Raw genomic sequence first — 16,302 nt, 5'->3', positions numbered from 1 at the left:
GAGTCTCGGCGCATCTTAGGTGAGATAATAGCGCAAAAGCAGGTAAGAGAGACAGGCCTGGAGAGAAACATTTAAAAGAAAGAGGTGGAGAGAGACAGAAAAGCAAAGAGAGAGAGAGAGGAAGGGAGAAACACAAGGCAGCAAGGCAAGACAATAACTACATATTTTCTTTCTCTTCAGGCAATTGTTGCCATTCACAAGACGAGCAATAAACGAGGCAGCGGTTCCTCTCAGCTATTGTTTACCCTTTCAGATTCAAAAACACTATGAATGTTAAAGGTGCCCCCGCTGCTTCTCTGACATTTTTACGATTTTCCTGCGCGTGTGTATCGTGCACCCATGTTGTTGGCGTAAAGAAAAGAGGCGCAGTTTGTATCCTGTAGCTCTCTCCACAGCGTCCAGCAGCAGAGGTCAGATGGGTGCGTACAGTTAGGTGCTATCAAGTTACCGCTTCACTGAACAACTCATTCATATCACTCCCCGTGCAGCTAATCCTCATTCCCAAGCATGCGCAAGTACACAAACGAGCACACACACACACACACCAGAGGTGAGAATTTACGCAGGCTGGTTAGCGGCGTGGCGGTGTTTAATGAGCTTGAGGCAGATGCTTTCCCTTGACGGCAGCCTATGAGTGGTTAATTAATCAGACGGCTCTCCTGTCGACCTCTCACCTCTCGTCTCTTTCCCTCTCCTTCAACCTGTGCCAGCTCTACGTCCATATAATAAATATGTGAAATCCTTAAAATTGTCTCCCATGATGCCCCGGACATTACCACACTTTGACACCTAAACAGATTTTCCCAGAGTCCCTCCGATTATGAGTCAATTTTAACGCTTTCGTAACCAAGTACAGCCATTCAAGTGAGTCAGCCGACAACACCTTACACAACGTTGCGACATGCTGCTCACTGACGGGGCCAAAGACGAACTGCATTATTAAAGAGGGATGAACTGTTGCCTCATTTAAATGTTGAAATAAATCAGTGTAAGATTTTTTTTTTTCTTTTACAAACTGCAAACAACTGGTGTCCTTGGATGGGTTGCATTGCTTCTCCCCGTGCCAGCTGGTACCTGTCACAGAGGGTGACATGCAGTGTCAACATTGTACCAGGCGGTGATAAAAAAAAAGAAAAGGAAAAAAAGGTGAGAGACAATAGACCAAAAGCTAACACTTTCCCTCCCAAAAGGCTAGTGCTGTAGTGGTTTATATGCAGAGGCACATAGTGCAAACACAGAGAACGTGCTGAGAAAGATAACAGCTTTCTCTCAGGGATGGTGTCTCTGAAATAATTTGGATTATTATTTTTTTTTTCTACCGTGGCTTTGATTTGTTTCTCTGGGAGGGCAAGGTCAACGTTGCTACATTCGAGTGGCCATTTGGACTTTTTGAGATAAGGTTAAATTTGTCTAAAGGAAGTTGTCGGTGAGCTGGTTTTATATCCAAGACATGACAGAAACAAGTGCATCACTGTCCCATGATTACATCACATTTAACATCTCTAGGACTAGTCTTAAAACATCATATATATATATTATGAATACTATTACAACTATTTCTTTCTGTTGGAGTAATTCATGTTTGCAATAACTTATTTTTGCTTCATTGAGCCTACAAGAGGAATCCCACTTGTGGACTACTTCCTCTGCATAATAAATGTATCTGCTCTGTTCGCCTAAACGAGGACAACCAGAAAACCAACATAAATGTTTACAAATCTCACCTCTGCCACCGCACATTTACTGCTATCAGGACGAGGTCATGTGGGCACTGAGATGAGATCAAAGTGGGTCTGAACAAGGATGGAGGTGTAGATGAGAGAAGAAAGGAGCTTCTCTGGGCGAAGCACTCCCACGACACACTCCCGATGAGCAAAGCGAGCAGGTCTGTCAGCCTGCTGGTGGTAATCAAGGAAACCCCACAAAGCTCTCAGCATGTTCCCAGCCTGTTCATTACCAGCACAGAGCGCAGCCACTGTAGTCATGGGCGACCAAGCGACAATGCAACCGCAGGCTTACCTTCGGCTCGCACAGTGAAGGGAGAATCTCCGGGTCTCTTAGCTGTGAACTGGCCCCCGAGAGAGGTCATTAGAAAGCACAGGCTGAAGAATCCAATCCCCACCACAAAGATCCTGCAGGAGAGACAGAGACCGAACAGAGTGATTACGTGACACAAGAGCACGACAAGGACAGAGCTCATGAGACAGATACATTGAGGGTGTACAGGACGGATGTACAAAAATAAAACTTTGAAACAAGGCATGTGAGTTCTCAAGCTCCCTGAGACAACATCACTTCAAGTCTTTGCGAGGCTTTGTGGAGTGTGGACAGAGTTCCTATTGCACTAGTAAACCCACAGATTGTGTACTCGCTCGACTGTGTCGCCTCAAATGAACTATCAACACAGACGGGCTTTCTGCATCACACTAGCTAACATCCAGAACAAAAGCATTAAGTTACGGGCGACTGGCTGCATTTTGGAGAGAGCAGTCAACATTTCACGAGTTCTCGAGCTCTGAAAAACAATTGCTACGGACCGATTAGTTCAGAGCTGTCTGCTTGTCTGCACGCTTCAGAGGTCGTGCTCAGAAAATGTTAGGGAGGGGACTGCAGGACAGATTGTCACTCATCTCACCCTTTCCCGAGCTTGCTTTCTTAAATTTGTATAAGGCAATAAAAAAACAGGGAGGCTTGCTGACACTCAGCTAGAGCCCGGGTGAGTGATGGGGCCATAAATGTTATCCAATATATGAGATAATGGTGAAAAACTGAGATTTGTTGTTCAGGCAAGCATGCACACAAGTATTGTGTTTATGATTCTGCAGTGAGACCTCCTCTCTGTGTACCAGCCACTCAGCTGTAGAGTGTGAGTTGACCATTGGCATGTTAAATCCGGTCTGGAGCCCCCGGCTCAGCATCACCGTTTTCACCCAGAAAGCTGTAAAAACACCAGGGAACTTTACGGCTGAAAGAGTTACCAGCCGGGACACCTACACCCCCTACAGCATTTTAACGCCAATGAGTCTTTTAGCTTGTGTACGACCTACCTGGTCAAACTTGGGGAGTTTTAATGAGTTTATGCTTGATTTGCTTTAACTTGTCTCCAGCTGGCGGTGGTGAAACTTTCAGCTGTCTGAGCAAACATTGCTAATGGCACAGAGGGCACCCTGTTGTTCAAATTAATGCCAGTGGTGGAAAGTAACTGAGTATTGCGGTACTTGTACTTGCAAACACTGTCATTTGTACTTCACTACATTTGAGCTTTAGTTACTTGTTACAGATTACAGCTTTTCACGTCCTTTCTGTCCCTAAAAAGCAAATATGCATCTCCAAATTTGGTAATTTTGAATTTTTCCTGATAAGCTGAACATTTCTTAAATGTTAAGAAAATTCTCAGGCTTCTGAAGCTGAATGAACTATTTCAAAAAATCTTCTATGATGAGCAGGAACAAAGCTGAAAACAGGTCTGCTTTTTCTGAACTCAGGAAAAGTTGAAAGAGACGCTACAAACGTAAAATATGATGCATTGAACTACCCAACAGTGTAAAGTAGTTATCTACAGCTGTATACTGCAGCATACAAATGAATGCAGCAGGAATATGAATCCAAAGACTCAAAAACTCAAAGATCTGATTTCTTTGAATGCTTTCAAATCCATATCGAAAGACCTGGACTTTGAATCATTGGGGTGTTGTTGCTAAATTCATGGCTTGTATTGTACTTTTATTATTTTTCTAGACTGCTACGTGTTGTCATATCGTCTGTGTGTCTTGTATCTGTTTTGATTTCATTTCATTTGTCTTGCTGCCTGTCTTGGTCAGGACTCCCTTGAAAAAAAAACAGGTTTTGAATCTTCTTGTTAGAATGAAGATTAAATAAAACAATAAAGATATAATAGTAAAACACACAGGGAACATTTTACTGCATGGCTTTTATTTATAGTATCACAGTGTGATATGATTACTTTACCTGACATCATGCATTAGATGTTTACATGGCAACTTGCTAGTATCATTTTTTTCTGTATTTCTTTCAATTTCATCTTATAATTTAGAATCTTTCACGATGTAAAACAAAAAATAAACATGCATGAAATCAGTCGAACTGATGTAAACTGAGAAAAGGTTTCTTACCTGAACGGTTTGAAAGTGAGAAGACATCTCCTCACCATAATGAAAAGCTCGGTGCTGGTTGCAATCATTTTCCACACACGTACAAAGCTCCGGGTCTCCTTAGCATGGTGCAAGTCGGTGTGACACCCAGCGTCAGGAGCATAACTTTGGAGCAGAGTCCTGCAGCTTCACTGGGCGTGTGATGAGAACAAAAAAAAAAAAGAAAGAGTCTCAACTTCCAGGCAGACAGCTGTCCGTGATGTGCTGCGTGTCAACAACTTCAGCGGGAATCCAGCCGGTGCGTCCTGCAGCAGCTGCTCGGTCGATGATCCTCCTTCAGATTCTGCAATAAATAGGAATAAAAGATTCTCCTTTAATCGGACTGATTTATTGTATCTCTGCTCAAAGTCATGGAGCGCTGCAACACAGGACTGCCGAGTTCCTTGAATTCCTTGAAACTGACTCTCTCTTCTCTTTCACTGCGGCTCGTTTAGTGATAGCGCCATCTATTGACTCAGAAGAGAAAGCTAAATGTATTGATTATTGAAAGAAAACATCATGGATGAAGAGCCAAACAATAATAAAAGCCTCTCAATCTAGTATAATTAATTAATTTAATTTGTTCTTATAGGCTACTGGAAACAGATCAAATCATTGTAAGTGGTAACTGCTAACAGGCTTTATATGCAATAAATCCCTCTCAGGGATAGATTAACGACTCAACTATTCATCATGACATGAACTGTGAGTGCAGAAATCTGATCCAATGGCAGATTAACTCAGATCTCTATATAAAATCAATCAAATCATCCATAAGTGATGGGCAACATAAAAGTTCTGCACATAAAAAAAAACATTATTTCTCATTAATTGTGTAAGAAAAAAAAAAAAAAGACGTTTCAGCACCGCGGACAGCTCCTGACAGACTGCGGCTCAGCAGCGACACCCAGCGGACAAACCGCGACACTGCTCAATTCAAAGTGGAAAAATGTCTGTTAAAGAAATGTCTGTTTCTTTAATATTTATTTATGTTTTTAAGACATTTAAGTTAGAGATAAAATACTTGTGAAACGTAAAGACAAACTGACAAGATAGACACATCGCAAGTGGTTATCGTTCATGATCTATTGTGACTGTCACAGTTTTATGCTCAGTTTTGATCAATTTAAATAGATTTACACGGACATGTCTTGTGCTCAGTTTTGATCAATTTAAATAGATTTACACGGACATGTCTTGACGGTACTCACAGATTAACACAATGTGAAATTTAGGACATAATACAGCAACAATTTAATGAAATCTAGAGCAACCACAATATATATATATATATATATATATATATATATATATATATATACACACACGCACGACCTGACCTCAGTGCACTCTGTGGTCAATCCAGTGAACATCAGCTGATAAAGAAATTAAAACAAAAAGTCATCCAGGTCCACATTCAGAGTCGGGGGGCAGCGACAGCAGCATCCTCTGTTGCCATGGTAACTGTTTTCACTCTTACTATGTCGGGCCTCGGCTCTGCCTGTTGCTGCTGTCGCCTCTTGGCTCGCAGTCCACTGCGCAGTCCGCAGTCAGCTCTTGCTGACATTACGAGGCCGGGCTGAGATTTAAAATGCACCTCTGGGCAGGTCGCGTTCGCTTACTGTCAAACGACAACATGACAGGTCTGCAGACACCTGACGGGCTGCAGGGCTTCTTCAGTGCAGGGACTGAATATCAGCAAGTAAAGTATCAGTTAAAGAAAGCAGATTATGCGTGAGTGTGCTGACTGACGAAAATATTCCAGTTATTTGAAAGCGGTGTCTAACTTTAGCTGAGTGAGTGCTCGATGAATCGGAGATATTCCAAGGACTCCACTAGCATCACTCTCAGAATAGTTTTTAAACTTTTTCTCTTTCACATCCTCTTTTTCATTTCTTTCCCTCCACATCTCGTTTAGTATTCATGTCCTGCTCCATGTTGACCTCCCCTTCACTGCATTATACACTTATTTTGTCATCTCAATGAAATACACTGCCTCACTGCCTCTATCTTTCTCTCCGTCTGTCTACTTATCTCTTGAGTGTCTACTTCCACTGCAGTTTCTCTCTCCTTCCCACTGTTTGATTTGGACTCTCTGCTTTACTTATTCACTGAAGCGGACGCCCGAGGACAAAGAAGTCTTAAAGCATCTCTTTTATTTGAAAGCACAGTATTTGTATTTAATACAGACATATACTGTACATCTGGGGGCTCGCGTTACAAAGTGGGAGGAAAATTAAATGCACTGTAATCTTTATCACAGTGGAAATAAAACAGACTCACTGAATCTTTAGAACATTTCACATTGTTTGTCTGCCAGGAATCTGGAAGAAAATCAGGAGCTGAATCTTAAGCAGGGCAGTTCACAGTAGTCTGCTTCAACCCACATAACTTTCTTTTTCATTTTCAAAAAAGAATGAAACCAGACCGCAGCAAAGTTAGAATAATTAGTATGCCATGAGTTAACACAGAGTGTTTCTGATCTTTTAGGACAAGGAAAGTCTTCCATACAGTTGCATAATATGCTAACAATGATGGGAAATAGCAATTTAACTTAATGCAGAGTGTTTGAAATTGAGTTAGTGCAAGAATAACTCTTCAATTTTCATATTCACTCAGTGAAAAACTCAGTTTGCTTCAGAAAGATTGGATATGTTTGAAAGAAAATAGCACTAAAAGAGAGATGAGATTAATCATTATTATAGTTAGTTCAGTTAGAGCTGCTGTAGTTTAGTGGATTACAGTTTCTAACATGCCCCCGCAGCCCCTCACGTGAACCTAAGCGCCCCTTTTCTGATTATTTGCCTGTATGATGCAACTATGAGCCACCGTGCAGACTAAAGTTGATGTTTTTAACATATCAGAACACAAAGCAGACTATTCTTTCAAAATTCAGTGCACAAAATCAAAATAAACGGAGTTAAGGGTTAATGCGAAGCACCAACAGTTTTACATTTACTAATCTGCTTTAGCTAAACTCTGCTCTGCTTAATGGATCTGTGTTGAGGCTCTAAAGCGGTTCTGTAGACTTTACCTACATACCTGTTACAGCAAACATTGAGCCACAACACAGAGAGGGCGAACCAGGTGAAGGCCCGCAGGTGCCTCATATAATCTGAGCCTGATTGGAGAAGTGGTTGGGGGGAGGAGTCAGGCTGCGTTCACTAACACTTCACTCTACTTTGAGTCTTCTGTTTCATTCTTTAAGCTTCTTATTTCAGCCATGCGTCACATGTAACTGAGGGGAAGGTGATTTCATTACATCACATACGAAAAATCTGCTAAACTGAAAAGAACTGAACAAACTCTGCTGTCAAACATCATCATTCAACATGTTTCGGGTAGAAAAACCATCAGGTACCTTTTTTTTTTTTTTGGAACTGCAATTTTTTGGCATTGACTGAATCCAACCATCGACACTTGAGAGACACATTTCTATTTAAAGACTTCATTTCCCCTCTCTCCAGCCTGCCTCACTCACTAGCAACCCATGATGAGTCGTTTCTCACAGAGGAGCTCTCGCTGTCTACTGATCGATCACCTGCTCATAACAGCCGCATAACAGCCATTAATGTAACTAAGAGCACTAAGCAGTGATGCTTTAATATTGGTGCTCATACTAAGCACCATCAAGATTGAAATCCATTAAGTCTTAATGGCTGTGCCTGTCATAGCACCTAAAAGATGTGCGCTTGCAAACCTCAGGGTCCAGCAGAGAGAGGATCTAAAGTCTTACTCAGCTCTCCTCCCTCTGCAGAAGCTTTCACACACTTAAACAATCAAACATACACTGGCAGACTAATTCATATTTAAAATGTGTACCTGTGTGAGATCCTGGGTACGGAGCAGCGCCTCACACGTCAGAGTTTCAGGGATTTTCTTTGTCATCTTCTCGCCGTACTGCATGAAAAGAGATCTGCCACAATGCAGGACTTGACTCACTCCCAATGGTCTGTGTGTGTGTGTATATATAAACAGATAAGAATTGTATAAATGGCAAACTTCCCAGAAAAGTCACTTCACTTCACTTCACTTCACTTCTTGGAAGACTGGAGAGTTTTGTTTGGGGGAAATATTGGTTACATAAAAACACAAGCAGTGTGCACTCATATCCAAGCTGTTGTTGTCAATCATCTTTATAAGGAACATCTTTGTAATTAAATGTAGTGACGTGCCGCTGTGTTCATTAATGATGACGACTGGAGCATTAGCTGTGAGGATTATAAACAGAACACAATCACTACTAACACTTTTAACAAACCTTCATATTTTATAGTGATAAACACAATCTCTTGTTTCTGAAAAGAAAATAACGGAGAAGTAAAGAAGTTCTCAGTTGACATTTCTCAGTACATCACTGTTTGTTGTGTCACCACAAGCCAAGTGGCAAGTGATGAAAGAAACTGGAGCCTTACATCCAATTAGTATGGTGGCTTGACCTTTAGGGCGTGCATCATTGGTCCCAAAGTGAAACGTGAGGAAGATGTCCTCTTCCAAATGCAAAGTCACTGCACACTGGATGAGCCTGGATTCCTTGAATTGTGTTCATCTGCCATCACATAGTTTAATCTCAAAGATGAAATGAGGAAATGTTTATAGATTAAAGGCTTCTGTGCTGCAACATAGTTCATACCAGCGTGATATTCTAGCAGGCGGGCATAAAACCGCAGACAGCTCCGTACAAATGCGAAGCGATATCTTCAGGTTTGCAAAAAACCTTTGAGGCAAAAACTCTAAAGTAGCTTTGAACTTTTAAAAAGAACTCACGTGAAATGAAAAGCGCTTAGAGGAATATGATGATTGTAAGACTGAACCTGTTTGTTCAGCCTCCGTGCTGCGCTGCACAGTGGAAGTACAAATCAGTTTCCATTCATTTCGCAGAGCAGCACTGGCAGACTCAAATTGTACTCATCAGTTCTTTTGCACAAATACAGTAGGAATGTTTCTCGGTAGTTCAGCATTTTGTTTTCTACTCGACTTGTCTGTCTTTTACCTGAGGGGAACAGATTGACAATGACCCAACACTTTTTAGACTGTCTGAAAAACCGTTGCTTTTTCTGTTTGTTTTGGTTCCTTGGGAACAGAAACAGAAACAGTATCCGTCTCCCTCACCTTTCCTAAGAATCCGTGCTTGCCTCTGCCTGCAAATGTTCTAATATTTAATAACATACTGTAAATGTGCTGCATGTTCAGGTAATCAAGCTGCTTAAAAATGCCTGAACAGTTACGTTAGTTCAACCTAATGACCACCTTTGAACTGTTTCCCAACTCTAGCATTTTATGTAAAGTCCAGACTCATCTTCATAGCAATTTTTATGCTGTACTTTGGTGTCACGCTGCTTAAAACCATAAGGTGTTACATATAATTTTGTATTGTTGTATAAAATAAATAACGCCTCACAATATAATGTAATACAAAAAAGGCATTTCTTGCTTTATATGTGATTGTTAACACTGATGTAGAGGGATCTTTACTGTAGACTTGTGGGGGGTCGAGGTTTGTTAATGTTATGTTAATGCCATTCACACATGGCATTACCATGAAAACTGTATCTAAATATCATATCTGGATAAGAAAAGGGACATGTTAATGCCAAGTCTGAATGGACAGCAGAAAGCATTGTGAGTAGATCGATCAGACCACGTCTCACATTGTTGGCAGTGTGAATGACACTGTGAAAAAAACCCACCTGGCAAATTGAAATGTCACCTAACTGCACCTCTTCTTTCTAGTTTAAACAACCTTGACCCGACGTAATGAATGTGCATTGTAAAATCGAATCATAATCCGAGCCAAAATCAAAAAAACAATTATTAACATGAGGCGTAAATGTTGGATTTGATTGTATCCAAATAATGTATGCAAATACAGATCAGATTTTATTATAAGGTGTAAATAGAACCGTTTACTCATCGAAACTTTTCCTCATTAATCAGAGGTGTAACTTGTCGAATCTCGTTTGCCTTCTTTCATCGCTGTGGTATGTGAAGATGTCTGGACAGATATTTCACTGAATTAGTCACCGGTTGAGACCCACTAAGAGAAAATGAAACTGGTGAATGTGAGTGGGATGTTTGTGGTTTTCAAAATGTAGCGGCTGAAACTAAAACAGTATCGATTGATCTTGAGTGCTGCGATCTACAGGTCTATAATGTTTCCTATAAATTATTTACAGGGGGGTAAAAACTGATTTACTCTCAGCAGAACAACAAAATAACTTGTAGACGGTGAATTCAACCTGTTATTGTTGAATTTTATTCATTTAATCGCAGCCTGTTTGTTCTTTTGGCCTTACAGCTACATTCCTGACCAAGCTGCGACAGCTCAACAAAATTCAGTTACACTGAAAAACAAAAATCTTTGAATTTAATTGTCTACTCCCTAAAGAGAAAGTCAGTACCCAGCAAACAGCATCCAATCCCTGGATAGCAGAGGAAATTTAGTGTTGCAGAGATTTAAATCTAAACTCAAATACCATGTTGCTAGAACTGTCATGAAACTTTCCCGGAATGGCCCTGAAGTAAAATGACTTTTTGTCATCTCCTTCCAATGATAATGATCCACTTCTAACTGTAAACTGGTTTATTTGTTTAATCAGAGGGCAGACATTTCTGTTTTTTTCTTTGTCTTCCATACAGCACAATCTACTTAAATGTTGCCATTTGATGTAAAGTATAATTGCAGAGTAAATATCTATAAAAGAAGTGAAATGCATTTTTTTAGAACTGGCTGGTCCAAAAGAAACATTTCTAATACTGTAGTCAAGTCAATATACAAGCAGTAACTTCAGGGACAAATGTGTGGAGGAGGAGAGGAGAAAAAGAAGGAGAACACCACAAACAATAACCCAGGCCAGCGGTCGTAACATGAATGAAAATAAATTGTCATCAAATATGACAGAATATCTGAAGTGAAGCCTGAAAAAAGATCAATTCATTATCCTTAGGTTATAATAAAATGATTAGTTCTTTTGTTTTCCTGTCACGCTCTCCCTCATGCTGCTCGGCAGTATTTCATTCCACAGCATGTCTGCTCATGTTAGAACCTGACACCAAACCTGATCGGGACTTTCTATTAGACTGCTGAGGGTGATTTACAGCCTTCAGAAAAGAAGCAGACCTACACACGACAAAAATCTACACTGCATGCTCGAGCACCATGGTGAGTACAGACAAGCTTCTTCGTGTGGTAGCTCTCTTTGTTTGGCTTTTATCTGGTTCTGGTAATGAGATACATATTGATTTTTAATACAGATCAAAGTGATGAGTTTCTGCGCTGGCCTGAAGACACGGCATGTTTCCATCATCTGCTTCGCTTTGGCAGTCAGCGCTGTCGGTGAGGCTTCGTTTTTGTGCATGAAAAGAGCTGGGTATTAGAACATCTTTTATCAACTCATCTAAAAGGCAAAATATGTTTAGCATGCATGAGAATGCTACAGTTTTTAAGGAAAAATACAAGTTGTAACTCTTAAAGGTCCGGTGTGTCAGGGGCTCTATTCACAGAATATGTCAGAAATAAAAGATATTATAATTAGACAGTCTACTGATCCATTAAAGAGCCCTCCAGTTGTGATTTTTCAGTCAGATGATCTTGTATTTTTGGTTAAATCGCCTTTCTATAAACAAATTTTGCTAAGAGTTATATGAACTCACCTGAAGTTGTGAGTTCAGAGGTGCCGGAAGGTGAATTTTGTTGAATCTGGACAGATCCAAGCTTGGTGTTTTTTTTTTTAGTTTTTGTGCTAAGCTAAGCTCATTTCCTGCTGGCTGTAGCCACATATCATACATATCTAACTTCCAGCAATAGCAATAGTTAAACAAAAAGTCTAACTATTACTTTAAGAAGTATTTTACCCAACCAAAGTGTAGAAGCAGCACCAAACCTAAATCAGCTGCAACTCAGAGACTGATTATATACAGACTACTCTCATAGAATAATAACTACTCTTTAGTGTCACTCATACAGTTTCAGTCATCAGACTGTGTTCTTGTGATCCCTCTCTCTGATGATTCAGTCTGTGAAGGTATGGAGCTGAAGACCGCTCCTCTGAAAGTGGCACGGTGTGGAGAAAATGTGACACTGACATGTGAGGCCACCATCAAGAAATCAGATATTGTCTTATTATCTTTTGCCTGGGGTGAAAATAAAACATGTAAATGTGAAGACAGCCAAACTAACCCTGAGGTTCAGTGTGAAAGCACAGATGAGTCTCCCCACCACAGACTGAATCTGACTCTCATCAACGTGATGCCCGTCAATCAGGGGAACTACACCTGCAAACTACGCTCCACAAAGGGGGTAAAGGCTGACAAAACTCATGTTGCAGTAAAAGGTTAGTTCACCTTTAATATTTTTAATATGCTTTGTTGTTTTCTCTAATCTTTCTAAAAGTCTTGAATCTCTACAGAATGCCTTGGAAGTTCTAATTCGTCCACCAACCAGTCTGATGTTACGTGCTGGTTCGATGGAGTTTACCCCATTGGCATCATCCACTGGTTCCGGGGAGATGTTAACTTAACGGACTCTACCACCACACGAAAAGAACAGGACCAATATGGACGGTACAATGTCTCGAGCACAATAGGTGTGCAGGAAAGAAACCTGAACCAGTCGTATAGATGCTCACTGTGGATACCTTCGGACGGGAAGTATCTCTTTAGTCATGACACACGTGTCTCTCTAGGCATGACACGGCAGGCATCAGGAAGCGCGAACAGACTGCAGTGTATCTGGATCATGGTGGAAATCATGATGGTGAAATTCATATTATAAAGGAACCAAACAAATTCAGGTTTTTACCTGAACATTTGTTTCCGGTTTTGTCCAACCTAATGCACGCTGTTTGTAAAAGGCATACAAAGCTGCCACTGAGTGGGTAAGTTTTGTTTTCAACATACTCTGCATCTGTCCTCTCTGGAAAGGTTCTCGCTCCAAAAATTGAATATTTCACTGATTAATAAATACTTCACTGGAAAGGAGGAAGTCAGCCAATTATTTTAGTAAAAAAAATCTGAAAATGTATTTTGGCACCCGTGTCAAAGATGTTTGAAAACACACTTCACACCTGATGGCAGCACAACATTCATCATATCATTTAAATCTTTTCTACAGAAGCTTACTAATGACAGTTGTACAGTTTTCCTGAAAATAAGCTTTGCAGATAGAGTATTTCTGTTTTCAAATTTCATTTTCAATCATGTTTAACTAGTAGTTTAACCCCTTAACCGGGAAATAACTTTTTTAAACCTTTACTTTTAGCTGCCAGAGGGAGGCAGTCTTCCCATGCAAGAATAAGAGAAGCAGATTTACTGCTTTCAGATACATCTTGTATATTGTAAATTTATTGCAAAAGCACCAAAGGACTACAGTAAAGGAGAAAACATGATTCATGTGCATGGCTTACAGTACCTGAAGGTCAAAATATGATGTAACAAGAAATCTTTTTTTCCTTTTAACCTGTATGAGAAAAGATGTTTTAAGACAGTTTTTTATTCATATTTAGCTCATGTGACTTTAGTGGACGCTAATCTGAAATATACCACCGATGATGCAAATCTTGTCTACATAAAATGTTGTTGAAGAATGTTTTTATATGTTCTTTGTGAAGTAAAAGTGTGAAATGTGATACATTTCAAAGCAGGTGTCCTTTGTGAGTGTATGTCATCTTAACCCCTCCCACAATGAAAGTGCCCGGCGGTGAACATTTCTTCTTTTGTTCCTCATTCAAGTCGTGCAGCCTCTTTCTAGGGGGTTCGCACGTTGTGTGACTCAAAGCTAAGTTTGTTCTCCTGTGAATGAGTAAACACCTGATGTCCTCATGGGATGTGTTTGCTCATGTGAGACAATGTGTCTGCATAAAAGTTTGTTTAGCTGTGCAAGTTTGGGCTCGTGTGAACTCCTCGCTGCACTACACTGCAAATGTAGTCTGGTGTGCAGCCTTGCAGGTAAAATTCAGTAAGCGTTGCTTCAGTGTGTCTCCAGGCTTGAAAAATACAAAAATGTTGCACTTTGCACAAATCCTACTGTACTTTTTAAGACCTGTTAACATCAACAGTCAGTCCTGCAAGAAAGGGCATGTGCAGGCATTATGTTGCACGATTATGCTCTCACATTGCTTTTAGAGGCAAGTGCATTAAATTATATGTTTAGATGTAAGTATATAAGACACGCTTTTCTAACTGACTGCTGCTCCACAGAGTCAGGAAGACAAAAGACACTATTGTCAGGACCTTTGACTCGGTAAACCAAGCTACTGGAGCAGCAGAGGCAGTAAAGACGCGAGATAACATGACCTGAGGAGACCCCGCGGAGAGCAGATCACACATTTGTTACTAGGGACAGAACACGCAGACTGGATTGTTTTGCTCTACTAGAGCAATAACCAAATTGATTAAATCTCATTGGGGATCAATAGACAGAAAAAGCAGCAGATATTTTCAATAAATACCAATCTAAGTGCAGTGTGCAGCGTGTATATGTGTGTAGATGGATGGTGTTTGTCATGGATCACAGCGTGCTTGAGCCAGCACCCTCACAATTAGAAAACAAATTCAATAACATATATATCATATATAGGCATATATGTCAATGGCAGATCCATACTATATCAGCAATGCACATATATTAGTATAGGAGCATCATTACCCACCTTAAATTTAGACAGTAGATTGTGTTACTATTGGACGGAGCTCACGGGATGAGTTTGCTCATGTGAGACCATGTGTCGGTGAAAAGTTTGTTTGGTTAAGCGAGTTTAGGCTCGTGTGAACTCCTCACCGCGCTTCACTGAATACAAAAAAACAGTTACTTTCATTAGCAGGATTAATATTCATATGCTGTAGGAAGCAGAAAGTTTTGTGTTGATTACAGAGGCCGAATGCAAACAGTTAATAGACACCCACTGTTATTAAAAAAAAAAAAGTCTAATCAGTGATATTTATATGCAAATAACTGTTTCAAGTGGAGAATGCTCTTGTCTGGTGATTCATCTCCTGATTTGTCAGAGACAATGAAATATTCTGTAAATTACAGAAGCCATGTGTATGTGTGTGTGTTTACAAAGCACTATTATACAAAACTGATTATTGGTGAAACATAAGAGGTCTTAAATTATCTTTCAGAAAAAGTTTTTCTTTCCTTTTCCACGGACCGTGGAACATTATAAACCCTCGGGATGTTTCCAGGCTTTACTGTACCTCCACCTTTGGGTCTGCAAAAACAGCACCGAGGAGATGTTCACCCATCTCGATAAAACACTGTTGCCATGGTGAACTGAAGCTGCTGCTGAAGGTGTGTTGGCCTCATTTTAATTTGCTGTTTTCCTTCTTGCCTTTGCTATAACATGTCATTTTTTATTTCATAACACCTGAACTTTAAAGTAGACATTATGTCATCTATGTGTTATTTTTCAGAGGAAACAGTGCGAAAATAAACAATTCAAATCTTGCACGCACACGTACATATACACCTGTCTATACTGTTGGGTAGGTGCACGTTATCTTGAGTGACAATTCATTATGGACACCCGTGCGGAGCTTGACTGACACAATAAATATGACTTAGAATCATGTGGCTGATTAAAAAAATAAGACTGCACAGTGCACACAGTAGAGTCAATATCTCACCAGGTGTGTCCCAGCTGCTTTGCGAAACCACATTGTGTGAAGACCAAGCAACAACTTGGTCACAGGCGGCTGTGAAATTAAGCCAATGCAGAAGTGCTAAAAAACATGCAGTTCCTTAATCGACCACTTGAGGCTGGCTGCAGAACGAGTCAATCTCTATAACTTCACAGCAGAAATAAAAATGTTTACAGCCTGGTACAAAAAATTTTTTTGGTTTCTATAGCTAATGACAACAGTATTGAGACTAATTTTTCTATTTAACTCACCAAATTATATTAAGACTTTAAATTATGCATACATATTTATTTCATTTACAGGTGGATTATTTAAACTCCCAGGCGTCATTCAGCTCCATGTCTTTGACCATTATTTGGTGAACAATAATGTGTCCTTTACTGGCACCTTTACCGTCAAAAAGACGGAGAATAGTGGTGACTATAATTAAAATTCTCATATTGCGTGTAACTTAAGTGGATTTAGAAAATTATCAGGTATGAAACTGATCTACAGATTCTCTAGTTCAAGA

The 16,302-nt window shown here is 40.1% G+C and overlaps 2 protein-coding genes across 4 annotated transcripts in view; one reads left to right on the top strand and one right to left on the bottom strand.

The window, feature by feature from the left end:
* The window catches only part of mgat5b (alpha-1,6-mannosylglycoprotein 6-beta-N-acetylglucosaminyltransferase B), a 58,499-nt gene extending 50,505 nt beyond the window's left edge, over positions 1 to 7,994 (bottom strand). The window contains exons 1-3 of one of the 3 annotated variants that reach the window (XM_019262846.2): positions 7,974 to 7,994; positions 4,134 to 4,455; positions 2,020 to 2,132 (exon numbers count right to left, since the gene is read on the bottom strand). In XM_019262846.2, the coding sequence (XP_019118391.2) occupies positions 2,020 to 2,132; positions 4,134 to 4,201 (181 nt within the window). In that variant the 5' untranslated portion in view covers positions 4,202 to 4,455; positions 7,974 to 7,994. Of the gene's footprint in view, positions 1 to 2,019; positions 2,133 to 4,133; positions 4,570 to 7,193; positions 7,445 to 7,973 lie in introns of those variants that run through there. The other 2 variants (XM_010739270.3, XM_027285961.1) reach the window with 2 other exon arrangements.
* A 3,231-nt stretch (positions 7,995 to 11,225) lies between these two features.
* LOC104925610 (uncharacterized) lies at positions 11,226 to 13,794 on the top strand. The gene is made up of 4 exons (XM_010739268.3): positions 11,226 to 11,313; positions 11,406 to 11,487; positions 12,167 to 12,484; positions 12,560 to 13,794. The coding sequence occupies exons 1-4, from the start codon at positions 11,311 to 11,313 to the stop codon at positions 12,922 to 12,924; spliced, it is 768 nt and encodes a 255-aa protein (XP_010737570.3). The 5' UTR covers positions 11,226 to 11,310; the 3' UTR covers positions 12,925 to 13,794.
* Positions 13,795 to 16,302: the final 2,508 nt, after the last annotated feature.

The sequence above is a fragment of the Larimichthys crocea genome, chromosome XII (genome assembly GCF_000972845.2).
Source record: "Larimichthys crocea isolate SSNF chromosome XII, L_crocea_2.0, whole genome shotgun sequence".
NCBI lineage: Eukaryota > Metazoa > Chordata > Actinopteri > Sciaenidae > Larimichthys > Larimichthys crocea.
The sequence above is the reverse complement of the archived record's forward strand: the minus strand, read 5'-3'. Positions and strand labels throughout refer to the sequence as shown.